Here is a 27575-nt window from a genome sequence, read left to right as displayed (position 1 = left end):
GGGGCGGGGACTCACCAGGAGGCAGGGACTCACGAGTCCCCGCCCCCTGCCAGCCCAATCGGCCACCCTGAGTCCCGCCCCCAGCCTCCCAATGGCCCAATCGTGGGCATAGCAGAGTGATGGTAATTTGCATATTACCATTTTATTAGGTAGGATGCTCCCAGATTCCATTATTAATCCTCTGAATTTCTCATTCTGCAACCTCTCTTTGTGAAATATGTCCCCTCTCAAGGTTGAAACTCTGTTCCCAATTCTATGTTGTCATTTCAGGACTTCATGAAAATGCTTTTCCCAGAGAAGTTCAGCCTTGTATGTCCAAATGCCCAATAAGCAGCTTTAAATTCAACCATTTAAAAATATATTTTATTGATTTTAGAGAGGGAGAGACAGATAGAAACATCAATGATGAGAGAGAATCATTGATCAACCACTTCCCTCATGCCCTTCCCCCCGCCCCACTGGGGACTGAGCCCCCAACCAGGGCATGTGCCTGATCAGGAATCGAACCATGACCTCCTGGTTCATAGGTCGATGCTCAACCACTGAGCCACATCAACAGGGCAAATTCAACCTTTCTTAACCTAAATGCCTCATTTTATTTTATTTTTCCATCACCATTAATCCCCTCTATGCCCTGTTCCACTTCCACCCAATCCCCTCCCCCTCCCTTAATCTGCTGTCCATGTCCATGAGCTCTCTCTCTTTTCTTTTCTTTTCTTTTCTTTTCTTTTCTTTTCTTTTCTTTTCTTTTCTTTTCTTTTCTTTCCTTTCCTTTCCTTTCCTTTCCTTTCCTTTCCTTTCCTTTCCTTTCCTTTTCTTTCCTTTTCTTTCCTTTCCTTTCCTTTCCTTTCCTTTCCTTTTCTTTCCTTTCCTTTCCTTTCCTTTCCTTTCCTTTCCTTTCCTTTCCTTTCCTTTCCTTTTCTTTTCTTTCCTTTTCTTTCCTTTCCTTTCCTTTCCTTTTCTTTTTTTTGCTCAATCCCTTCACTATCTGCCTTCTCTCTATCTATGAATCTATCTCTATTTTGCTTGGTAGTTCAGTTAGTTCATTCAATTCCACATATGAGTGAAAACATATGGTATTTGTCTTTCTCTGACTGGCTGATTTCACTTAGCATAATGCTCTCCCATAAATGAGTGGATAAACTAATTTTCTCTTCTCAATTTGCAACTCATTATCACTGGTGAAACCACAATCCATTCTCCACCTTACTAGAAATCTGGGGGTGACTGATTCTTCTTTTTCTTTTCTTCACTTAATATTCAAAGAATCTTCAAGTTCTGCTGATTTTATTCCTTAAATATTCCTTGAATATATTTCCTCCTATTCATAACCATGCCTTTAATTTGCATTCAAATCTTCATTGTCTTATTTTTAACCATTATAACAATTTCACCACTTTCCTCATCTCCTTATTTTTATTTCAGTAATATTCATCTTACCAGAATTCCCAGTACAGTAAAAGTAAATTATCAAAGTCTTAAAACAGAATAAATCACACTTAATTTAAAACTCTCTCCCTAGCTGGTTTGGCTCAGTAGATAGAGTATTGGTGTACAGACTGAAGGGTTCCCGGTTCAATTCCAGTCAAGGGCACATGCCCAGGTTGCGGGCTCAATCCCCAGTAGGGAATGTGCAAGAGGCAGCCAATAAATGATTCTCTCTCTTCATTGATGCTACTATCTCTCTCTCCCTCTCCCTTTCTCTCCTAAATCAATAAAAATATTTTTAAAAGAGAGAGAGAAAAAAAAACATAAACAACAAAAACTTTCTTTTCCACAGTTGTCCATAAAATCAAGTTCAAGCTTGTTAAAATGATGTAAGAGTCTCCTAAGATCTGTTTCTTAGATCACTTTCAAACTTCCTCTTTTGGAGCAGGACTTGCTTCAGTGGGGTTTTGGTGCTCACTGAGTCTGCCCCTTGAGTATGTCATTTACAGAGATGAAGAGTTGTAATCTGGTATGGTCTGACACTGACCACTTGGTACACTGGCTCTTGGGGCTCCAGGGAGGTGTAAAGTCAGCCACTGGCTGGGGCTACCCAGCAGGAGCTACAGAGAGATCTGCAGATTCCTCCTCTTTGTATCGGGTTTGGAGGTGCCCAGACTAGGCCCAGCTGTGAAGCAAGGCAGGCTGCTGCTGATGTAGGTCTTGGGCCTTTTATTGATAGGTTTGGGGCTCCCAGACCCAGCTGCAGCTTGTTTGACAGGATTTTAGCCTGAGCAAGGACATACCATTCATATGCAAAAGCCGCTGTGCACAGCTTGGGTGGGATTGTAAATTGGGTGGGGCAGGATCTCAGAGAATCACCAGGACGGAACAAACAGAAACGGCTGCCAGTCAGCCCTGTGACCGGGAAGTCCCAGCATGGGAATAATGACCACTGCTAGCACCTCTGTCTGGAAGAAAGCCACCCCTGAGTTCCTGTCTCGATGCCAGACAGTCAAATTTCTCCTCGTATGTGTCTGGATTCCCCAGAGCCTCGCCCTGGTGCTGGAGCTCAGAGGAAGCGGGAGCTTGTAAGTTCAGTTTGTGGTGCCGGCCTTTTAAGAGGAGCCGCTGGGTCTCCATCAGCCTGTGTGTCACGGAGCCCCAATCTGCACTGATTTTTACAGCTGTAGTTCTTACTGCCATGGGGACTTCTTTTCCCAGCTATGGGACCCCTGGTGTGGGGCTGGGACCCCTTGCTCCTCCCAGGTGGCCTCTGCAGAGACATCTCCCTCCCGGTTAAAAAAGCGGCCTTGTGGGTGCCGGGCCAGCCCATTCTGCGCCTCCACACCTCCTACCAGTCTCAGTGTGCTTTCTTCTTTACTTCTCTAGTTGTAGGACTTCCATTCAGCCAGCTTTCTGGTGGTTCTGGGTGATGGTTGTTCTGTATTTTAGTTGTAATTTTGATGTGGTTGTGGGAGGCAGGAGTACAGGCATTTTCCTATGCCACCATCTTGGTTCTCTCCATTACTTTTTTTGGAAACATTTTTTTTTTTCAATAAATTTGAAAATTTTTAATTTAACTGATATTTTGAATCCATAATTATAATTCTACAAAGAAAATTTTAGCCCGATGGCTTCAGTGGTGAATTCTTTCAAACATTTAAGGAAATATTAACAATCTGCACCAAACCTTCCAGATATAGAAAATAAGAAACATTTACTCATTCGAACCTTAATATTAAAACCTAACAGAAGCTGAAAAAGAAACAAAATATAAAGACTAACTTATCTTGTGAATATGAAGGCATAGACTTGAGCAGATCAAGTCAGATAATATATGTGCAAGATAAAATGCAAGCAATTTGGTTTTATTTTAGGAATGCAATTTATTTATTTATTATTTTTAAAATATATTTTTATTGATTTCAGAGAGGAAGGAAGAGGGAGAGAGAGAAACATCAATGATGAGAATCATTGATTGGTTGCCTCCTGAATGCCCCACACTGAGGACTGAGCCTCTAACCCGGGCATGTGCCCTTGACTGGGAATTGAATCATGATCTCCCGGTTCATAGGTTGATGCTCAACCACTGAGCCATGCTGGCCATGCTTCAGGAATGCAACTTTAAAAAAAAAAATCAATGTAATTAACCAGAATAATAAAATCACAGGAATAAATAAATGCATCATAGTAGATGCATTTGATATAATTCATCACTAGAGTAGAAAGAAGCTTCCTTAATCTGTTAAGATATATTTTTTAAAAAACCATTAATAAATATCATACCCACTGGAGAAAAGTGGAAAGGTTTTCTCCTAAGAATTAGAACAAGACAAAGGTGTATGCTATCACCACTATTACAAATTGTACTGGCTATTGCAGCAGTGCAATAGATGAGAAGAAGAAATAATAGGTACAAGAATAGAAAAGTAAGAATAAAACTCATTACTCACAGATGAAATTATCTACTTGAAAAATTCAAAAGAATGTGCAGATGAACTATTATAACTAATGAGTGATTTTAACAAGTTTTCTGTAAAAAGCAATTCTCTATCTATCTGGTTCTTCATATTAAATTTTTGAAAAGATCATGGCCACTTACACTGTAGACATCTTTTATTGTTCTGATTATTTCTTCAGAATGCTGTTTAAAATGTTCTGAATATCCTGTATTTGATTAAGAAAGTTAAATATTTGGCTTACCTATATTCCAGTTGTTTTGTCAAGAATATTTCATAGGTTATACTATATACATCACAGTTCATTTCATTAGGAAGCAAATAGTATGTCCTATTATGAATAAACTAGAGGCCCAGTGCATGAAATTCGTGCATGGGGGGTGGGGTCCCTCAGCCTGGCCTGCGCCCTCTTGCAATCCGGGACCGCGCGGGGGATGTCCAACTGTTGGTTTAGCCCCTATCCAGGATCAGGCCTACACTAGCAGTTGGACATCCCTTTCACAATCTGGGACCCCAGGCTTCTAACCACTTCCCTGCCTGCATGCATGATCGCCCCTAATGACTCTGCCTGCCTGCCTGATCACCCCTAACTGCTCGCCTGGCTGCCTGATCGCCCCTAACCACCTCTGCCTCGGCCCAGGCCACCGCGGCTTTGTCCAGAAGGTCATTCTGCTGTCTGGTCTAATTAGCATATTACACTTTTATTATTATAGACTAGAGGCCCGGTGCATGAAATTTATGCACTTGGGGAGGGGGGGTGTCCTTTAGCCCAGCTGCACCCTCTCGCAGTCCGGGAGCCCTCAGAGGATGTCCTAAGCCATCAGTCAGACATCCTTAGCGCTGCTGCAGAGGCCAGAGAGGCTTCCGCTACTGCCACTGCTCTCACCAGCTGTGAGCCCAGCTCAGGGCTTCTGGCTCAGTGATGCTCCCCCTGTGGGAGTGCACTGACCACCAGGGGGCAGTTTCTGCATTGAGCACCTGCCCCCTGGTGGTCAGTGTGCGTCATAGTGACTGGTCATTCCTCCATTTGGTCGATTTGCATATTGGCCTTTTATTATATAAGATGGTTCCAAGTTTCATCAATGAGTTAGGCTGGTGACAAGCACATTTCTTTATTTCAAAATTGCATATTTCCCCTTTGCAACTCTGTGTGGTGATACTTGGCTGTAATGACAATATTCAGTTCCCCACTCATCTTTCATCTAAAAGTTGGTAATATCCTCTGAAGATCTTTACTTGAATCAATTATTTCAGTGTGGTACACTGATTTTGTGTGAATCATTTTTACTATTTCGATGTATAAATAAATAAGTAGTGACTACTCCACTGAGACCAACAAGTCTCAGAGAAAGCATAGTTCAGAGGAAATGGCACCTACAATGGCAATATTATTTCTCTTTTGGTTCCTTGCATCTTCAGTTAAGGTTTAAATAAATCTCAAGGATGACTACACTGTCTTGTCAGTTGATGCAGCTATATTACACTTGAATTTAAAGCCGCATCTAATTGACATTTTTAAGATGCTAAATAACTCCAGCAATAACCTGGAATGTAAGTCAATAGCTCATTGTCCTGTCAAGTGGAATTCTTTGTAGAGCATGTTTAGTGTTTATCAAAGCTGAGTATAAAAGAATAAAGTAGAAAGTAGTGTGGAAAAGCTAGTCAGAAAAAGTCAAGTGATTTTTCTCCTCTAATTCTACAAGATTAGATTTAATATAGGTTTCAATTGGATTATTGGGAAATAAGAAATGTTGAAAAAGCTTTGAAAACTAGCATGTTTGGGAGAAATAGTTGGCACTGAATAGGTAAAAATGTGGGGTTTTTTGTGTTTTGTTTTTGTTTTTGTTTTTAGCAGAAGCAGCATTTCTATCAGGAACTTTTACTTAAACTTTATCTCTGCTTTGCAGGTGTACCTGGAAAGAAGGAAGAGAAAACAACGAAGGCAGTGGAGCAAGGTAAAAAAAAATGAAGGAGGTTGACATTATCTTCTTTAGAAAGACAACAACATGAGGAGGAAAGCCCTGGATTCAGACAGGCGGAAGACAATAAGCTTTAAATCTATTGCTCCCTATCACTGTCCTCCATGTTTTTCTGTGCCAGGGAGAATGTGGGGCAGCGATCTGGGTTTTGCTCTTTTGTATAATTAAACTTGGAATATAAGTTCAGAACAGGAAAACTCTGCAGACTGCTTAATTACATCAGGAAAAACACCGAAGATTGTTGGGAATAAGGAAATGATCCTCTGGGGCAACTGGTAGACATTTTTCAGTTTGATTTGTGGTTTTAACAACACCTCACCAAAACCAGTTCAAAGAATAAAGATGAAACAATTCCATTTATGCAAAAACAATTTCTACTGCTTAAAGAACATAGAACAGTTAAAGCAAAGATAAAAAAGCAGCAATAGAAGTAAGTTATTTGAGTTTCTATTATGACTTCAGCTACTGATTCCCCCAAGAGGTTTGGATTTTTAATTTTATCTGTCATAATGCTATAAATAATGCATTTTAATTTTTGTTTATGCAGCTATATAATACATATGTCACTCCAGGATATGCTTGAGAAAAATGCTATAGTAGAGAGAGTTAAAACATTTAAAATGATGTTAGGTCTTCTGTTAGATATCAGAGTTCTACTAATTTTAATAGTTGTCCCCAACTCTTTCATATTTTATATGTTATAATATCATATTATTTATCATTTACTATAATTAATAAATAAAATAACAACTAGCAATACTTTTGTCAAGTAAAGTAAAAATAATTTCTCCTCTTAAATTTGAGATGCAGTTAAATTTCTAATATCAGAAATTTAATATTTTATATATAAATATATTCTAATATCCTTCAATTCCTCACATTTTAGACAAATAAACTAAGGTTAAGGATTCAGTTAAGACAATTATTCAAGGATTTATTTCTTTGGTCTTTTTTAAATAAAAATCACATTAGGAAAATGTTTTCAAATTAATTTTGGCTTCTGGGAACTACCAGGAATGTCAGAGAATGTTTCTGTCAACTTCTTTTTGAAGTGAGTATTTTATTCTCTGAAATATAAAGTGGAGGAGTATGCGTAGTAACTCCGAATTTCAACTTGTTCACTTAGACAAGGTTCTGATGCATAAACTTCTTCTTTAAAACTGATGTTCATTATATCTGACCTGCTTACCTGGCAAGATGTAGAGCCCAAATAAGAAAACATACATTAAAGGATTTGAAAAATTATAAATTCCTAGATAAACATGCAGTATTTGCTTAAGTATATTTTTCTTATAATATCAGCTTTAATATAGGTGAGATCAACTATCAAATTGCTTTCATTAAGCTAGTGCCTGAAAGGTAACTGATTTAAGCACAGGTTGTTTATTTCTCCTAACCTTCAAGTTAGTGTCATTTTCATTAATTCTATCATGTTTTCTCAAGTTGATAGGAGACTAAAAATGGCTTTTAGAGATTTAGTGAACTTACTCCTTCATATGATTTCATAATTCACATTTTTAAATAACAATACCTTTTATTTTATGAAGACCTTAAGCTCTTGACTTATGTAAAAAGTCTAAGAGGTTATTTCAACGGCTTTTTATATTGATTTAGTAAATCATTTCAGTTTTAAATATTGTCAAGCAATGGCCTCATGTTTTCCAACTATAAAAATCATAAGTAGAGTATTTGAATAACTTGCATACTTTTTGATGGAATATCTATGACTAGCAATAAGTATAAAAATATATATTTGTGATTTTAATAAAGGAGAGAGTTTATATGAGAATAAATCAATGACATTCTATAGATTTCATCATAGTATTCTGATATTTATTCATAAGATGGTGCTTTCAGACTGTTGTGTACTTTTTTCCTTGTGTAGTTTTCAGCTATCTTCCTAAGTATGCATAATCTCAAACTAGTTCTCAATGCAGTGAAGTGCTATTAAATTCACTATAAAGAGTTACTTTACTTCATTTAAGTCTGAACTTATGGACTTGTGCAAGGGAAAAACTATACGGTTTTCATAATTCTTTATGGATGTCAACTACACTTTGGGATCTATGTAAAATTGTATACATTGAACTTCTGGACTTAGTCTGCATTATAATTGGAAAAAACTTGTGAAATATTGATTAAATTAAACTTTATAGGAAATTCAGATAGTGAAAGATGAAACAAACTTTAATGTTATGTAACTTAGCAAACTAGACATATCATATAAGAAGTAGAAATTTGATTAGTATAACTTCTGCAAAAGTCAAAAAAACTATTTTATCTTTAACTCATGATGAATCATTGTTTAGTTACTTTTCTCATAAAGATCATACATTGATGAGAATAGATTTTTGAGTATTAAGAAACTCTAAGTTCCTTCACCTTAAAGGGGTACACCCGAATAGTCACACACGTACACCTTATTTCTTCTTGTTTCTCCTTATTTGGAAAGCAGTTACCTAGAAGCATCAGGAGAAGCAAATGTTTTCCACAATAAATGTTACTATCCTTTTAGTAAGAACTAAGGACTGCCAAAGATAAAACATTTTAACACGTTACTGTATGAGGATTCACCATTATATATTTGCATATCTACAAAGAGTACATCATATTTATTAAGCTCAGCTTATTATTTAATTTCTTATATTTAATGTACATTTGATATTCCTTTTCAAAATCAACCTGCCCTCCTAAATCGCTTTTTCAATCTCACTTTTTCTGAGAAAAATAAATCTTTAATAATATTTGCTAGTTACGAGCCAGAGGAGCAAAATAATCACTCTAAAGAAGTGGCTTGCTACTTACTAGGGCAAGGAAGGAGACCCGTCAGGATAATTGACTTTAAAAGATTGGAATCCCAGAGTCTCTTTGCTTTTAATGTTTTCCTTCCAAGTGACTTATGTTCAACAGTGAAAAGGTGAAGTAAATAGTAATGAATTAAATCACTCTCAAATCATCTTTCCTTTTCTTTTATTCATGCCTGTGTATGACATCACTTTAGGTCTTCTATGAGAATCTGTTCTAAGAGCTAATAACAGTGCTGGCATATAGTAAGTGTTTAAAAAATAGTTGTGGGGTGAATGAGAGCGGAATTGTTGAAGGAAGAAATATTAGGTGATCCAGACTTTAGTGAACTGTGCCTCTATAAATACTGTGCACTTAGAATGTTTTAATAAATCAAAATGTGATTTCCAATATTTTAGAAACCAGAAGACAAATGATGAGATCCTTCAACTACTCCTATTTGAAAGTGGAAATAGTAGAGAAAAATTAATATATATGCATTGTTAATTACGTTATTAATGTTATGATTTTTGTAGATAGTTCTCTTACATAAATAAAACTGCATGTGCAGTCATCATCTGGTTAAAGATATAGAAAATATTAAATTTTAGTAATTGCAATTATTATATTGTAAACTATTTTTTGAAGCTGAAAGTGGAAGAGAAAATAAAACAATTGTCCAATGAAGGCAATATTTGAGTCTAAATATAGAAACATTAAGCCTTATCCTTACTTTTATTATTTCTACAATTATGAAGCTGAGCCTAGATTATCTTTTACTCCTTCCAAAGCTCAAAATTATCTAGTCAACTGAGGTTTTAAGTAGTATGTTTCTTATAACAGAATATAGAAGCTTTTGCTTCTTTAAGGGAAGACTGGTCTAGAAAGGCTTCCATTTCTAAGATGTTAGGGAAAAACACAGTTTCTAAACTTGAATTCTTACCGATACTTCATTATCCCAAAACTAAACTGAAAGTTTCATTACAGAAATATTAAGTATAGTTTCCATCCTCTTAATTAAAAAATCACTTCAGATTCAATTAAGTGGAAGCATGACAAAAATGTTTGTGAAAAAACAAAAACATTAATAGAATTGAGTGCCTATTAACACCCCCAAAAAATAAATTTAAACAAATTAGTAATCATTTTGTAAGGAGTAAAATTGGAGAATGTGGATCATAAATGTATCGAATGCAGTGATTTCCTGTAATAAAAACATCAATTTTGCTTTAAATTAAGAACTGTTTCTAAATTCATCAATTTGCTAATTTGTGTCCATCTGAAGAGTTTCTGTCTTTCTTTGCCTCTGATGCTATTTTGTAAGCAACAGTACCTTATATAATTGTATTAGTGTTTTAAATTGTCACAGCAGCAGGTGAAACTCAAATGCTATTCTATGATTTGTAAATTTGTTCTCATCCACTTTTCCAGATTCTTCTATTCTTTGTATCTGTACTGGTCTATGTAGAATCTGTGATGTGTACCTATTGCAATTTTAGCTCATACTTTCAAGTGAGTGTTAATATCTAAGAGTAATGGTTTCCCTGAGAGAAACTTACTTATTTAAATGCTGAATGTTCTTATTTCATGGTGTGTCAACATTATTTTTTAAAAAAATTATAATTAATATCAATGGAGTAAAACTGAACATCTAGTTAATACAAGTTGTATTAAATCATTTGCTTAATATGTGATTATAAAATAACCTATTTGCACATGTGGACTAAGTCATGCTGTTGACTCTCAATAAATGTTAAATGATAACAATTTACTATTGATTCCTGTGAATTCCAAACTTCTTAACAATCGTTTGCACTTTAGTTGTTTAATATTTATTGAGCGCTCACAACAGACTAGGCGCTGGGGAATGGGTGTGAAGAGCATGGAGTGAGCTTCAGAGAGAAGATGGTCTACATAAGGAGCCCATGCAACACCTGTACACACGAGTGTACTCTGCTTATTTATATGTTGTTTTTTACTTTTGTTTTCTTTTAAGGTATTACATATGTGTCCTTATTGCCCCATTACCCACCCACCCCCATCCCCCACTCATGCCCTCACCGCCCTGTTGTCTGTGTCAATTGGTTAGGCTTATATGTATGCATATAAGTCCTTTGGTTGATCTCTATCCTCAAGAGAACCTTTCCAGTACTCCACTGTCTCATTTGATCACTTAACACATTTCACTTCTTCCTCTTATTTTACGTAATACTTTTAGAATGTTCTCACAGTTATTTATCTCATGCATGGGAAATGTCTTCCTAGTCCCCTCTTCCTCACCATGTTTCTCCCCTTCCCCTCATCCCAACAGAGACAGGTCTAAATCCTATCTATCACAGCAGAGCAACATAGTAAAAAAAAAAGTTTGTGTTGTTAGATTGATGTGCAGTGTGCTGCCTCCCGCTATGCAACATTTGGTTCATGTGCTTCAAACATTTATAGGTAGGAATGTCATTTAATGCTAAAGAGAATTTCAGCCTAGTAAAGGAGCAATGTATGCCAATGATGTTGATAAGATTTGGAAGCAATGCAATGAGATCTACAATCATATTGTACCATTATTCAAAAGTTAAAAAAGTTCATTGTTATTAATGATCCATTTTCTCTAATAAGCTAATATGCAACTTGATCACTCTTATTTTATGCAAAATATGCTATAGGCAAATACAGGTCACACAGAGAGATAATTGTAATGTCCAAATCCTTGTTTCCATAAAAATATTGTCTTTCAATTATCATGAAAATGAATAACTACTCTGTCTAATGTGACCTCTTTTTCCTTCCTTTTCTTAGAGACTCTGGGCATTTTATAGGACCAAAAAAAAATGGCACACTAAATCTGTAAGATTACCCCAGGAACCTCACCCTGCACTTCGTACTGGGATCACTTTTCTTACCACTAAATTTACCTTACTAACTCTCAGGTCAGAGGAACCGATTGGCACATGGGCTAACTTAAGCGTCCTTATATTTCTGGAACAGACAGCAGGCCTAGGAGCAATGTGTCATTCCTACTCTGCTTGCCTTCTTTCACATCTGTGATTCATTGAAGTAGTTTCTTAATGGAAAGTTTACCCATCTTTAAGGTTCTTAAAAGCAACAAACTTTCTTTACATCAAATGTGCTTTGTTGCTTCACCTGTCTTATAATTCTGAAACTGTCTTGATTTAACTTCTAAAATTCTTCACGTAAAGCTAATAGAATGCAATTATAAACCACTTCTTAAAGCTCAGTCAAATCTAATTGTCAATATGAAGAAAGTTACCATGTGATCTTCACACTTCTTTGGCAATACCTTAAATAATTTAATAATTTTTAAACAATGAAAAGTGTGTATTCTTGATTATTATCTACATCTTAATATTAGGTGATGGCTCTTTAACACATACTTAAATCTGTAATAGGCCATTTACATTCTCTACATAATGAAAATTCACTTACAATTCTTACTTTTCCTCCTATAAAATTTTGATCACTATCACCAGAATTTGAAATGTGAATATAATTTTTAATTATATGATATAGATATTTGAAGATTAAAATGTTGTTCTGTAGAGAAGAAATCAACTTTACACTACATTATATAAAAGACTGTGGAAACGCATTTTAGTGTTTATCATCGAACTCACCAAGAAAACACCTCCTCACAAACTCAAGATTAAGGTGTTAATTATGCCTCTTTTTTCTATATTATTTACTTTCATCCCTATTATTATCCTGAAGACACATTTGGGTTTGTTCTCTTTTATCATTTAAAAATGTTTAATAGATTGCCGAAACCGGTTTGGCTCAGTGGATAGAGCGTCGGCCTGCGGACTGAAGGGTCCCAGGTTCGATTCCGGTCAAGGGCATGTACCTTGGTTGCGGGCACATCCGCAGTGGGGGGTGTGCAAGAGGCAGCTGATCGATGTTTCTCTCTCATCGATGTTTCTAACTCTCTATCCCTCTCTGTAAAAAATCAATAAAATATATTAAAAAAATAATAATAATAATAAAATAAAAATGTTTAATAGAAAGTGTATTATAAGCTGCTAGGTTACAAAGCTGAGTAGCCAGAATAAAGATTGTTTTCCGTGAAAAATTTTTATTGATGTTTCCCTCTCATTTGATTTTGTTTAATTTGATTTTCCTTTAAATTGATTTTCTACCAAAGGCCTGTTTAGGAAAAAAGAAAGATTTGGCATACACTATATTGAATAAAATTAATTAAAATCAATTTTGATGTCATATTCTGGAGCAAATTACTGGAGTTGAAGCTCCATTCTCCAGAAATCAAATTACAGAAATCATTGAAATCACCAGCTCTGCATTAAAAAAAGCATTGTTGCTTTCTTACTGTTGTAAAAAAAAATTAAAAATTGTAGGTGAAATAATTTCAGGAATAAACATGAAAATTTTATCAACATTATACATAAAATTTGATTGTATCTTATTGACAATTACTTCCCCAATTTTTCATAGAATGATGTATTATATGCTAATTGAAAAGCAATTCTTTAAAAAAATGAAAATTCAATTCATATCTTTCCTTAGAATTATGAAATAGCAAAGTATAAATTTAAAAATATCTTGATCATTATCATTTGCAAAGTCTGGATTTAATTTCAGTTGACTTATATGTGAGAAAAAGAGATAGTGGGTCAGACAACCTATACAAAGCATCTATATTCTTATCAAGAGTCTTGGCAATGAAAATTCTGGTGAACACTTTTTAACTTGCAGTTAGCATTTGTATTGTTGGTACTTGAACAAGAAATAACTGATGAAAGCCAATGATGATTAGAAATATTAACCTGCTTGAACCATAGAGTATAAAGTTTTTTCAAAATAAAACTTAGGGTGTGATCTAACCCTTCCAGAAACTTATTCTGTGAAATTAGGCTCGTTTCTTGCCTGGAAAAGCCTCTTTTATAAACCAAGATTATTTGGCTAAGCAATCTCTAAAGGAATTTTGATTCTTAATATTGTCTAATTCTCATTTGTCATAAATGTCTCCCATGCCTGCAACATTTCTACTTTGCCCCAAATGCTGAAGAATATACTTATTTTTCTGATTGCAAGTACAATCTGTACAGAAATATAAGCAGGAAAGTAAGATTCAGATTCTAAAATAAAAATCTTTTAAAATATTATTTAAATCTACTTAATTATAATATTTAAAGCATTTTCTTAAATTTCAAAAAGCACATCTCTGGAATAAAGCATACTATTGGATGTCCATTTACATGACATGAAAATTCTCTAAATAGTAATTTAATTATAAGAATCAGTAATAATGACACACAATATATAGAACTTATACCCATGACACCCACACAGAAAAAAACTATAAAAAATAAAATAACATATTATCTTTGGAAGCAGGAGAATGTGATAACACCACTGTGGGGGGCTAGTGGTTTCAATTTTGGACTATTTCCAAACAAAAGGACAATGACTTTCTATGTATTGTCAGTCAATTCAGTATGTATCATATTCCCTTATGAGCAAACTTTTCTTAATTAACACATTGACAGAAAAAAAATTACCTTTAGCGTCTAAAGACTACTTGTCACTGGAAGGATATAAATTTAAAAACTTAGGCCCTAGCCTGTGTGGCTCAGTCGGTTGGGTCGGTTGGAGTGTCCTCCCCTACACCAAAAGGTTAGAAGGTCTATTTCCCATCAGGGTGCATAGAAGAGGCAACCCATCGATGTTTCTCTCTTACATTGATGGTTCTCTCTCTTCCCCTCTCTCTCTAAAATCAATTGTTTAAAAATTGGGAGGGTACTTCAGGTTCCCTCACCACTGATCTCATTGTGACATGACACCCTTGGCTCCCTGCTCTCCCAGTTTGTGTACTCAGCAACCCAGCCACATGAATTCCACACTCCGTGGTTTGCTCTTATAGTTTCTAATATTGGAGACATCTTTTCAAGTCTTCGTTGATGGAAAATTTTATATCCAGTTTCAGAATACAACACAAATGCCAGTGCTTCTGTGAGGTCTTTTCTCATCCCCACAGGCAGAGTTTGTCAATCCTTCTGCTGTGGCCCCAGAGCCTGTGTACCTGTCTCAATCCCTGTTCTTAATCTGTCGGTGCAGATGCATTCCATCCAAGACTGAACTTCATGCAACCACCTTGGTCTTCCAGCTCCAAGGACAAATGAGACACTGAATATTTATTGAATAGATCGAGTTTTTTTTTTAAAAAGATGGGAAGAACACTATTTAGTTTTTTGTTTTTGTTTTAGAATAGTTAACAGTACCTTTTATAAATATAGCTCATATTTCCTGTGTGGTAGGCACCTGAAATACTGTATAAACAAGAGGTAACAGCAGCTTCTAGAGACTGGTTTTCTTCACTGTTTCCTGTGTGGTAGGCACCTGAAATACTGTATAAAAGGGTCTTGTGTGGTGTCCTGGTCTCCCTGCTGCTAGTTGGGTTCTGTTTTGTGTGACCAGGAATGGTGCTGGCAAGACAACTCAGTGTCTGGGAGGGGTTTCTGCCTCCTGAGTGTCTCTCTACTTTCCATCCCCTGCTTGTGCTCCTATCTGATCAGGCTGGAGACAACAACAAAAAGATACATACTTTTTCTTTAAAAAAAAAAAAAATCCAATACCAATATGTACATTTCTATAGAATTTCCCTTCTCTCTTATCTTTCCTCTGCAAGGTATTGTTACTATGTTTTGTGAATTGATTTTTGCTGCAATAAACCCTCTTGTTTCAGTCACAGCAAGAAACAAAACCCCAGAGAGAAAGCCCCTCTGAAAAGAAGTAGAAAACAAAAGGGTAGGGGGAGAGGGAACTTGATGTTGTTTTTAAAAAGGACTAAAGATTAACATTGAAAAATGAGGAGATGATGTCCACCCTTTTCACAAGGCAAAGCCCTCCGGTATTTCCGCCTCTGGTTTTTGTCTTAAATTCCTGTTTCTCTTCTGGATACTTCTCTCCATCCTCATGTTCTTTGTGTTGTGTTGTATTTTTTGTTTGTTTGTTTGTTTAACTTTGTGTCACCACCTCAGGTTGCCCTCATGTCCCTTACACACAAGCAAAGTATTCCTTCAGCAGAGCCGAGAGGTGGTGGGTGACCTGTCCGCTCCACCACCGGGCCAGAGTCTCTGCCTCCCCAAGTGGCTCATTTTGGAGACGTTGGTATAGTGGACAGGGAAGCAGAACACCCTTTCAGTTTCAATGCAACGTCAGATGTCTTCTTTCTCATTCATGAAGATGGGGGAATGGTGGTCTTTGCCCTCCTTCGTGGAGTTCGACCTCGTGGTGATGGTGCTCACTTTGCTGAACGTGGCTATTCTGCCATGCCACAGACACTCCTGAGGCTCCAGCTTATCACTCACAGTGGATGTCAACGGCCTGTTCATACCGGGGAGGTTCGCCCGGAAATAGCGGGCCCTGTGTGCAGCTGATGCTTCCTTGGCATCAATAATTACTCTGTTTTGTTGAAAGGGCATTAGCTTTCATTTTACTTGAGTCAAAACCTTTCTGAGAGTCTCAGATTTCAAATTTCTTTTACATCTACTTTTCCATCAGAAAGTTAAAAGTACTGTTAGAGAGACTGCTAAAAAAGTTCACAGAAATCTAAAATATTAGCAACTCAAACAATGTATAAAAAATTACACATCCTGACCAAGTGGGGTTAATGTTAATTATGCAAGGTTGGTTCAACATTTGAAAAAAAATTTAATGTAATCTATCCCATCAACAAGCTAAGGAAGAAACACAGAAAAACTATGAAAGCTATGTCAGTAGATACAGAATATCATTTGACAAAATGCAACATCCATTCAAGATAAAATCTTTTAGCAAACTAGGAATAGAGGGGACCTTTCTCAACTTGACAAAGAATATCTACAGTAAAATCTACAACTAGCATCATACTTAATAAAGAGAAACTAGAAGCTTCTCTACTAAGATAAAGAACAAGGCAAGAGTATCCCTTCTAATCCCATTTAATCATCATTATACTGGAAGTACAAGTTAACACAAGAAAAGAAAAGAAAGGTTATATCAATTTTGAAGGAGGAAATAAAACTTTGTCTTTGTTCACAAATGATGTGGTTGTCTATGTAGAAAATCTTAAGGAATCAAGAAAAGCCTAGAACTAATCGGTGTTTACAGCAAGGTTGTAAGATACAAGGTTAATATGCAAAAGCCAATTGCTTTGCTCTATGCCAGCAATGAAAAATTAGAATGAACAAAATTAAAATTATAATATAATTTACATTAACACCAAAAGAAGGAAATATTTATATATAAACCTAATAAAATATGTATACAACTTACATTAGGAAAACTATAAAACTCTGGTGAAATAAATAAAAGAATTGAATAATTGAGAAATATTCCATGTTCATGGGTAGGTAGACTCACAATATTTAAGATGTCATTTCTTCCCAAATTGATTTTCAGATTCAGTGCAATCACAATAAAAATCCCAGTGGATATTGGAAAACTGATATTGTGAATATCAACAAACATATCAACAAACTGAGTTTAAGTTTTTATGAAAAAATAAAAGACTCAAATAGCCAAGACAATATTAAAGGAGAAAAATGAAGTCGGAAAACTGATACTGCTGGACTTCAAGACTACAAAACTATGGCAATCAACACAATCAAAACAGTGTTATATTGGTAAAAGAATCTCTTATATAAAAGGCCCGTAGCCATCACGCCATAATGCCCTCACAACCAAACAAGCAGCGGCTCTCACAGTGGGCGTGGCAGGGCAGCACGAGCTACTAGCGTTGATGGGTGGGGTGGTCAACTGAGGCAAGCAGAAGCGAGCTACTTGCACACGATTTTGTGCGTGCTGGGCCTCTAGTAGACAAATAAATAGATCGATGGGACAGAACAAATAGCTCAGAAATAGACCCACAAAATATAGTCAACTTATCTTTGACAGAAGAGCAAAAGCAATTGAATGGAGAAAGAATAGTCTTATCAACAAGTGGTACTAAATCAAGTGGACATCAACAAGCAAAAATAATAATTAAAAAAAAGAATCTAGACACAGATCCTGCATTCTTCTAAAAAAATTAACTCAAAGTGGATCATAGACATAATTTAAACATAAAGCTATAAAACTTCTAGAAGATAACATAACAGAAAATCTAGGTGGTCTTGGGTTTGGCAATGACTTTTTAGATACTACACCAAAGGCACAATCTCACATGATTGCAGTCAAATGTTGGCTTGAGCTGTAGTCATCTAAAGCAACCAACTTCTGGATGGCCAGGTTGGCTCACCTAGATGGCTGCCAGTTGATGCTAGCTCTTAGGAGGGAGTTCAGCTTGGGCTGTTGACTGGTCTGCCTATCTGTATCCTTTGCTGCATGGTGGTGTCAGAGTACTTACACACCACCAGCTTCCCCCGGAGCTAGTGTTCCCAGAGGAGCAGGTGGGAGCCTCATGGCCTTTCCTGCCTTTTTAGCATAGGAAGTCACACACATCACTTCCCCTGAAGTCTGTTGCCTACAAGTGACTCACAAAGCCGAATGGACAGACTGCCCAGCCCAGGCCTCCTTATTCTCTCTTCTGTCCTTCTAAAATGTGTCTTCCTTTCCACTCCACCTCTGTTGGTCTAATTCCTTTCTATCTTTCAAGGTCTGCCTCAGTACCACCGGCCAAAGCCTTTCTGATCCCATCAGTCAGTTACCAGAGCCAGTACCTTTGTGATTGAGTTGAGAGAGACATCAGTTTAAATCCCAGGTCTCCTATTTAAGAGCTACACAACCTGGGAAAGTTATTAATTCCTTTATGTGGAAAGCAAGAATAATGTCAGGATCTGCCTACCTTACAGGGTTGTTGTAAATGTTGAATGACAAAACAGTAGAGAACATTTTCTATAACACATAGGAAATAGACAATGTTAGCTATTATTGTTACCCTACCTTCTTTCCCCAAAGCCCATAGCATTTTATTTGTACCTTGTTTGTGTCTATCATAATTTGCCCCTTGTGATAATAATCCATGGGCTTATTTTCTATGGGCAACCTATCCCAGTATATATCTGTAATTTGAATATCAACTCAGAACCCCTTTGATTTTTAGGCCTCAATAAGCAAAACACATCAAGAAACTTACCATTTTATCCCTATTATTCCTTGTAACATTTTCTTTTCATGATTCTTCTTGCAGAAATTAGAAAAGAAAAATCTGAGAAGACTTCCTCAGTTCTGAAAGATAAAGGTAATAGAGTCAATGTAACATAACACTAGAAATTTATTAGCAAAAATATTTGAATGGGCCCATGATACATTAGTCATCATCTTTGCAGATGTGGAAGACAAAATTCCATACGTCACCCCTATATATTTAAAATTTTGTGTTTATTTACCTGTCCCTCAAATATTTTCCTATAGTTCACCATGACCTAAAAAGTGCTCTGATTACAATTTCAAAAATTAAGGAAAAAAGACAGAGAAAGGATTTTTCTTAAAGAATAAAAAGGTTTTAAAAAAAGTTAGAAGGGAAGTAAAGAACGAAGAAAGGACTTAGCTTTATGCACTCTGGTTCTCTCCTTTCTGTCCACTCGTAAAATATATATTTAGTGCACAATCCTTCCAAGTACTTGCTAACTATTGGAGAAACAAAGTTTATAAAGCTAGGAATAGGGAGGAAAATTGGGGAATTGGAGTTGTAAGTTCTGCTATTTCCAAAATCTCTCTTAGTCATGTTCTGTCTGCTTTAGTCTTGTCAGGCTCCTTATTGCTACGAAAAGGCATGATGTTCTCATTTAAATTTTGAGATTTTCTCTTCTGAATGGACTGACTTTCCTCTCTGTCCATCTAAATCTCAGGCCTCTTTCTAAGAATAATGTCCATATAAACCATCAATTTTTCTCAGTGTTCTCTTAAACCTCTCTTCTGAATTCATACACTTATGTAAAATCTTATTTATCTAATTAGTTAATTGAAATGCTACTTATTTAAGCATCAAGACCTATGTTAGTCATCTTATTTTTATGTGAACTAATCAGTACCACATTCAATAATTATTTTTTGTAAATCTAATGCACAGAAATAAGAACACATATTCCCTAGATACTGGGATTATAAGGAAAACATAGTCTGTGTCCTTTTGATATTTATAGTATTAATGACATAATTCATTAAAATTATAAGAATCACAGAGGAGATATGCAATGTGCTCTAAACGATTGTAATCAATCTTCTAATTAAGTCTGGGGACTCGGAAAAGGCTTTCCTGAAGGAGTTATATTAAAGTCAAGTGAGGAGGATGAGGAGTTAGCCAGGCAAAAAAATGGGAATTGTTTGGGAGAAGTACAGAAGCCGGGCCTCTGCTCTTTGCCAGGCACGGTAAAATCTACTTTACACATTTTGTTTCAGCAAGTTGTGCTGGATATCTCAAATTTTATAAATGTGGAAGCTGAGGCATAGACCAAGTAAGTTACTCAGTTACACTGTGAAGTGAGAGGCAAAGGCAAGAATGAAAGTCAAGTCTATTGGATTTTAAAGTCCATCTTTTAATTTTCACACAGATACTGCTTGCTCCTTAAAATAGGGTTCTTGTACTTGTATTCTTCAAAGAACCTTTTTTTTGAATGTAGACATCATTACATAACTTTGAAAAGCTATTTGATAGAGACACATTGGCTATGCAATATAAAAAAATAACCTTAGTCCTATTGGGATGACCTCCCTTAATCGCCACAGAGGAGTTTAGTTTATTTTTCTGCAGTGGTTATCTGTACTTTGTAAGAGACTCTTCATCCTTCACTCTCATTTTATCTGACAAATTAACAAAAACATTGTCCTTGATTGTGTGAGAACTAAAGGTGTCATTGAAACATACTACCAGAAAAATCCATATATATATATATATATATATATATATATATATATATATATATATAGTTTTCAAATATAAGCCTCCCCTCTTTCCACTATAGTATAATTACTATTCAATATGAAAGCATCTAAAAAAAAGTTGGGGCATAAATTCAAAACTACCTTTCAGGCAACTATGATTATCAAAAATCTAAATGTTTCTATCTCCCTTTCCCTCTCTCTCTCTCTGTCTCTCTCTCTCTGTCTCTCTCTCTCTCTCTCTCTCTCTCTAAAATCTATAAAAATATTTTAAAAAAATAAATAAATATGTTCCAGATTCTGATAATCAAGATTCAAAAGACTTCCTGTAGGCTCTTAGACATGGATACTTAAGGCTGTAGCTTATCTACCAAAGAAACTATCATATTTGTAAAAGCAACATATGCAAAAATATGTTCTCCAAAACTTATTTCCTAACAAACAAGACAGATGAATTTTTAAAAATGCTTTAAAATGACCCAAACCAATGATATATCCATTGGATTTTCTAATACAGAAGTGCAGAATTTTTATATAACATTCTCTCCACAGTTTTTGTCAGATTTGATATCCACTCACTTGCTTGGCTAATTAGAGACTGCTCAGATCTGCCTGTGGACATGCTAAATCAGGTCAAAACCCCTTGAAGTCAAAAAGGAGACTGAGAGAGTCAATGCAGGAGATGGCCCAGCCCGGAGCAGATGCCATCTTCCTACTAGCAAACGTGGAAATAAAAGTCACTTCCATTTTCTGAGAACTTTTGCCAAGTTTAAGGTGATGGGTTTTATGACCTTCAAATACCCTGTAAAAGTACAGCTGTTATTTTACCCCTTCCTCTTTCTCCAGAAAATCAAATCTTCTTGGTGTTTCCTCTTCATATGTCTTGTATTTTATAACTGCGTTCATCTCACAACACAAACACTCATTTATATAAACATAGAGGCCCGGTGCACGGATTCATGCATGGGTGGGGTCCCTTGGCCTGGCCTGTGCCCTCTCACAATCTAGGACCCCTCAGGGGATGTTGGACTGCCACTTTCAGCCCGATTCCCACAGGCCAGGCCGAGGGACCCCACCGGTGCACGAATCTGTGCACTGGGCCTCTAGTAAGCATATAAGATCTTTGGTTAAACTCTTCTTTCCCTTCCCCCTCCCCACTTCCCTCTGAGATTCATCAGTCTGTTCCATGTTTCCATGCCTGTGCGTTGAGCATCTGCCTGCTTGTGGTCAGTGCACATCATAGCTACCAATCAAATGGTAGAATGGTCACCTAGACTTTTATATATATAGATGCTTAATATTGAATCCTGAAGTGTCAGGGATTGCCCTCTCCCACCCCACTGGGAATCTGTCCCAACCACCTCTTCTCATTTCACAATACATTATTAATTCTTTTGGTTTAGCTGGGAAATGTAAAAGCAGTAAATGACCCCCATTGACTTGAAAAAAAAAAAGTTAATGAAGCTTCTTTTTGTGTTTAACCAATCCATAGCTCTTGATTTCATCTTTGTATGCTAGAATATAGGGGGGAAACAGCCTTATTTATACTTTGCACAATAAATAGCAACATAAACATTTATTTTCCATCAAAGCCATTTTTAAAAATTGTACAAACATGGATACTTAAGGCTGTAGCTTATCTACCAAGAAAATCTTGCTTTGTGGGACACAGCCCTTTCAATAGAACCCCTAAATTCATTCTTGACACCATCCAAGATCACCTGGACTCAATTAATTTGAAGTGATTGAGTGGCACATCCATACCGGTACTACCACCCTATTCCAGAATTCCCACCCAAAAACATAAGGTGAGAATGGAAAGAAGGGCTGAAGGTATATATTTTTTCTTCCTTTCTTTCCCACTGTATTAAAAGCTACTTTTATCAATAAAATGGATACTGAGAGGAGGCAAAAAATGGGTTTATGTTTTTTCTATAGGTTGTTGAGGATGGATAATGTTCTTTAAGACATTGCCCACATATATGTCTGGAACCCATGGTATGATCAGAATTACTTTGTTTTTGAACATGGTAGAATAAATGAAATTTTATTTTATTTACTTTAATCAAGGACCATGTTTTTAAGATGTTGGAAGTTTATAGAATAAATTATCTCTCATTTTATTTTAGTCTTATTCTTGAAATTTATTTGACTTGAGTCTGATGACTAAAACACCACATTTACATGATATATGCAGAGTTTTTCATTTGATTGTTTGTTTATTTTAACAAAAAACACAAACAAACATAGCCTGATAAAAATATACTAATAGAGTGCTAATTATAACAGATAGAGGAGATTTTGGATGCTGAAGCTATCTGTTTTTAAAAATTATAGATAAAATAATTTCTAATCCATCCAAATGCCTACACTCTTAATGAACAAATAGATTGTAACTCATTCAAAATTTTACATTTACTTTTTTTAAATTTCTTTATTGATTAAGGTATCACATACTTGTCCTCATGCCCCCATTCCCATCCCACACCCCTCCCCACACATGCCCCTACCCCCCCCCCCCCCCCCCCGTTGTCCCCAACCGCTGGTTAGGCTCATATGCTTGCACACAAGTCCTTTGGTTGATCTCTCCCCTCCACCCCCACCCTCCCCTACCCTCCCACCGAGGCCCGACAGTCTGATCCGTGCCTCCTTGTTTCCAGGTCTGTTCCCATTCATCAGTCCATGCTGTTCATTATTTCCACTAGATGAGCGAGATCATGTGCTATAACTTTAAATAAAAATAATCAAGGAGTGGCTTGTTGTACTCTATACTGTTCTATCTTTGTGTCTTTATGATTCAAATAATTTTTAAAGAAAACATTATATTATTGCCATACAGTTCACTTTAATGATAGCTCACTGAATTCATCATATATGTGTTCTCAATTATTTTTTATCTTGGCTGAAAATAAATGCTCAATGTTTCTTTCCAGAGCCTATTAAGGGGAAAGAAGTGAAGTTGGCAGCTTCCCTAAAGGAAAAAGGTAATACTGTATAATGAAATGTGAAAACACATTGATCTGCCCACTGAATATTCAGTTACTTACAACACAGTAATATATCATTTATTTTTAATGCTCTCAAACTATAACTTTCATATGCCTGTGTATGTTTTTGAGTGAAGAACAAAAGACTTATTTCCTATCATAAAATTCTAAACTGTACTATGAAATAACAAAGGGAAGAGTAACTATGTCAGAAATATTGAAAAGCTTTTAAAAATGCATATGCTCTTCTGATTTTGTCTCTGGTAGGAGATCAACATTTTATAATCCCAAGGTGACTCTTATTAAGAATAGCCATGGAAACCAAGGGTTTAATATGAAAAGTAATACTTAAAATTTCTCAGTGATATTTTGCCATTCTTTAAGTTCAAATAGAGTAAAATCATACATTTTATGGCTAGGAAAAACTTAGAGATAAACTGTAGTCCAATATTCTCATCTTATAAATACATAAAATGAATAGTAAAGAAGCTTTTAAAGTTATTGTAATTTCCAGCAGAGGCAACATTAGAATTCTGATCTTCTAAATCAAATACTGCTCTCTTGAATCTTATTGCATCTCTTGTCTCCCCATTATACTAGTCTCTGAGTGATGTGGATCTGATATGCCATACATAAAGTTATGTCCCCTAAAACATAAGTAAATATGCTAAGTTCAATGTCATAGAATTGGTTTCAGATTAATCCCAGTGCATTCTATGGGCCTAGTATCATACTCAGAACTGCCTAATTTTCCTTGTTGTCAAATTGAACATATTTGTGAACCAATGAAACCATAAAATGTACCACATTGAATGTCAGAAATAGAGCCTGTTTCTACATTTACTCTAAAAAGAAATCTGCACGAATTATCGTTGCTTCACAAGCCTGGCTGGGAGCTTCCTGGACCAGATATGAAATCGGCCCTCTGTAACTGGAGGGCCTGGGAGACTGAAGAAAGGCAGACCACTCCAGATCAGTAGGTGGCAGGTTTAGTAAATAAGAGAACTCACTTAAAAGGCTTGTCTTTGCTGACCACAAAACGAGTAGATTTCCCCACCCACCTGCCAGAATATTAAAAGTCTATATAGAGTCCTTAACTAGGTTCAGTCATGTACACAAGAAGCCTTAACTGGGGTCAGTCACATGCACAGCAGGCCTTCGTAAGTTTTAATCAGAAACCCAGTTCAGAATGTCTCATCAGTACATTATTATTCTAAGGCTGTGTCCTTGGACAGCTCCTAGCTGGGGGAAGGCAAGTGGGGAACACATTCCTACGCACAGGAGAGAGAATGGGGAGCTTCCAGTTGTTCTGGGGGATCTCAAGGGTCAAACCAGTGGTGACATCTTGATGACTTTTCCCTACACTAATGCAAAGGGACTTTAGTGGTAAAAATGGCAACTTATTGGCATTGTTTTATTAGACTTCTGGTAAACCTGCATAAACATGTTGGAGTTTCAAGAGATATGGGGGAAATGAGAAAGCTGACAGGGAATCAGCCATAGAAATGAAGGATGTATGGAGAGTCCCCATTAGTTCATGTAGCAATGTGTAAAAGCCATACCCTGAAGTCATATTTTCCTAACTTTGCAGTTAATTTTGAGTTAAACAAAAGTGCCACTTAATGATGCACAACATGAATTTTTTTCCAAGCCCACATATGTGCTTGAATTTTTAAAAAGCAACGTGCACTCCAAACATATTAAGACATTTTTATTTTTTATTATTGTTGATAGTATTACAGATGTCTCCTGTTTACATCTATATTTTATTTGAGAAATGTTTTATCATATTTAAAACTTAACTTTTACAATCACCAATGATAGTCGGTTTTTTGGTGCTATGGGCAATTTTATGTTATCCTGTTACGTGAATTAGGATGTTTTGCCTTACAAAGGGATTATTACATGTTATGTTAAATGTCCAATAGGTAGCGAAATGTTGCTATATTATTCAAAGAATTAATTAATGGTGAAGACTATACATTAATTTATTTTGAAGAAACTCTAAATTACTTCAATAGGATATAATTGTTGATTGGAATGGATGTTTACATAACAATCTAAATTGAAATCATTTGATACCATTAACTAATTTAATCACACTATGTTGTTATCATTCCTTTGCCAATCTAAGACAGAAGTATAAAATATAAGGAACAGATATGAATATTATAAACATCCACATTTTTCATTAAGGAAGTTTAGTTAAAACAAAATTCCCCAGCAGAAATGCATCTGAACTATATATATAAATGAAAAACAATTCAAGTTTTCATTAAAAACACTTCGTGTTCATTTTAATTTTTGATCACTAAAATATCAAACTAAGATTTCCCTCTCTCTTCTTTTATCTTTCTGTTATTGCACAACAGATGGTAAGTCTAGTATCAGTCAGTTCATGGCCACAGATAATGGTGGTGGAGAAGGGAGCACTTTGAAAGATATATTTTTAACAGTTATATTTTATTTCACTATTATATAACTTTTACATAATTGTACCATTCTCTCCCTAATTTTTAATGAAAAGTATATGTGGACAATGGTTTGTATAAAATTTCAATTAAATGCAATGACCAGAACTATTATTTTTAATGTTGTCTTATTATTTTCTTAGAAATTGAGGCTTCAAATGATTGAATAAAGATATTTAATTAGTCTTTTTATTTTTACCATTTAAAGTGACAATGATCTCTCTTAGTAATGTACCTTGAAATTTTATTAATTGAATATCATTGTTTTTTCCCCAAACAAGCAAGCCAAATTCAGGTCTGTAATACTAAATAAGAATTACAGTACTTGATTATTCTGACAAAAAAAAAACAACTGTAATCATAATATGACTTTCACTTTCACCTATCAGAGATATTGTCACATTAGGCTTTCTTTACTTTAAGGGGGTCAATGTCATAATATATATTAGAACAGTTACAATACAAACAAATCAAATTAGGAAATAAAAAACAACCAAATAAAAAAGCAGGAAGTAAAATTATCCCTGTTTGTAAATGACATTACCTCATATGTAAAAAACCCTAATGACTCCACACACAAAAACTGTTAGAATTAATAAATGAATTCAGTAAAGTTCATTGATACGAAATCAACATACAAAAATCAGTTGAATTTCTAAACACTAACAATGAACAATCTGGAAAGAAAATTAAGACAATTTTATTTACAATAGCATCATAAATAATGAAATACTTAGGGATAAACTTAACTAAGGATACAAAAGACTAGTAAATTGAAAATTACAAAACATTGATGAAAGAAATTAAAGAAGACACAAATACATAGAAAGACATCCTATGTTAATGGATCAGAAAAGTTAATATTATTAAAATGTCCATACCACTCTAAGTGATTTACATTTTCAATGTAATCTCTATCAAAATTCCAATGGCGTTTTTTGCAGAAAGAGAAAAAACAATAATAAAATTCATAATAAACCACAAAGGACCCCAAATAGCCAAAACAATACTGGAAAAAAGAATAAATTTGGAGGAGTCATACTTGCTGATTTCAAAGCATATTATATGCTATAGTTAAAACAGTATGGTAATGGCATGAAGACAGATAGACAAATGGAACAGAATAGAGAGCTCAGAAATAAGCCCACACATATATGGCTAACTGATTGTTTACATGGATACCAATACATAATGGATAAGGCCTAGTTTCTTTAACAAATGCAATAGGGAGAATTGGATGTCTACATGCAAAAGAATAAAATTGGATCCCTATTGTACATTGTACACAAAACATAACTCAATAGCTTAAACATAAGACCTGAAACTGTAAAATTCCCAGAGAAAACATAGGAGAACATCTTCATGACATTGACATCAGCAATGATGTCTTGAATATAACACCGAAAGTGTAGATAACAAAAAGAAGAATAGACTTATGAGGCACATGAAACTGAAAAGCCTCTGCACAGCAGAGTAAACAATCAACAGAACAACCTATGCAGGAGGCAGCTGATCAATGATTCTCTCTCATCATTGATGTTTCTATCTCTTTCTCCCTCCCTTCCTCTTCTGCATGCCCCCTTATGAGGATTGAGCGTACAACCGAGGCATATGTTCTGACTGGGAATCGAACTGTGG

The 27575-nt window shown here is 35.6% G+C and overlaps 1 protein-coding gene across 1 annotated transcript in view; it reads left to right on the top strand.

Moving 5' to 3' along the window:
- TRDN (triadin) overlaps positions 1 to 27575 on the top strand; it is a gene marked incomplete at both ends in the record, with an annotated part of 228008 nt that overhangs the window by 155929 nt on the left and 44504 nt on the right. Inside the window, 3 exons of the mRNA XM_079781157.1 lie at positions 5795 to 5842; positions 18789 to 18839; positions 23413 to 23463. Coding sequence (XP_079637283.1) covers positions 5795 to 5842; positions 18789 to 18839; positions 23413 to 23463 — 150 coding nt within the window. The remainder of the gene's footprint in view (positions 1 to 5794; positions 5843 to 18788; positions 18840 to 23412; positions 23464 to 27575) is intronic.

The sequence above is a fragment of the Cnephaeus nilssonii genome (assembly GCF_951640355.1).
Source record: "Cnephaeus nilssonii genome assembly, chromosome: 9".
Taxonomy (NCBI): domain Eukaryota; kingdom Metazoa; phylum Chordata; class Mammalia; order Chiroptera; family Vespertilionidae; genus Cnephaeus; species Cnephaeus nilssonii.
This window is presented reverse-complemented; position numbering and strand designations above follow the sequence as displayed.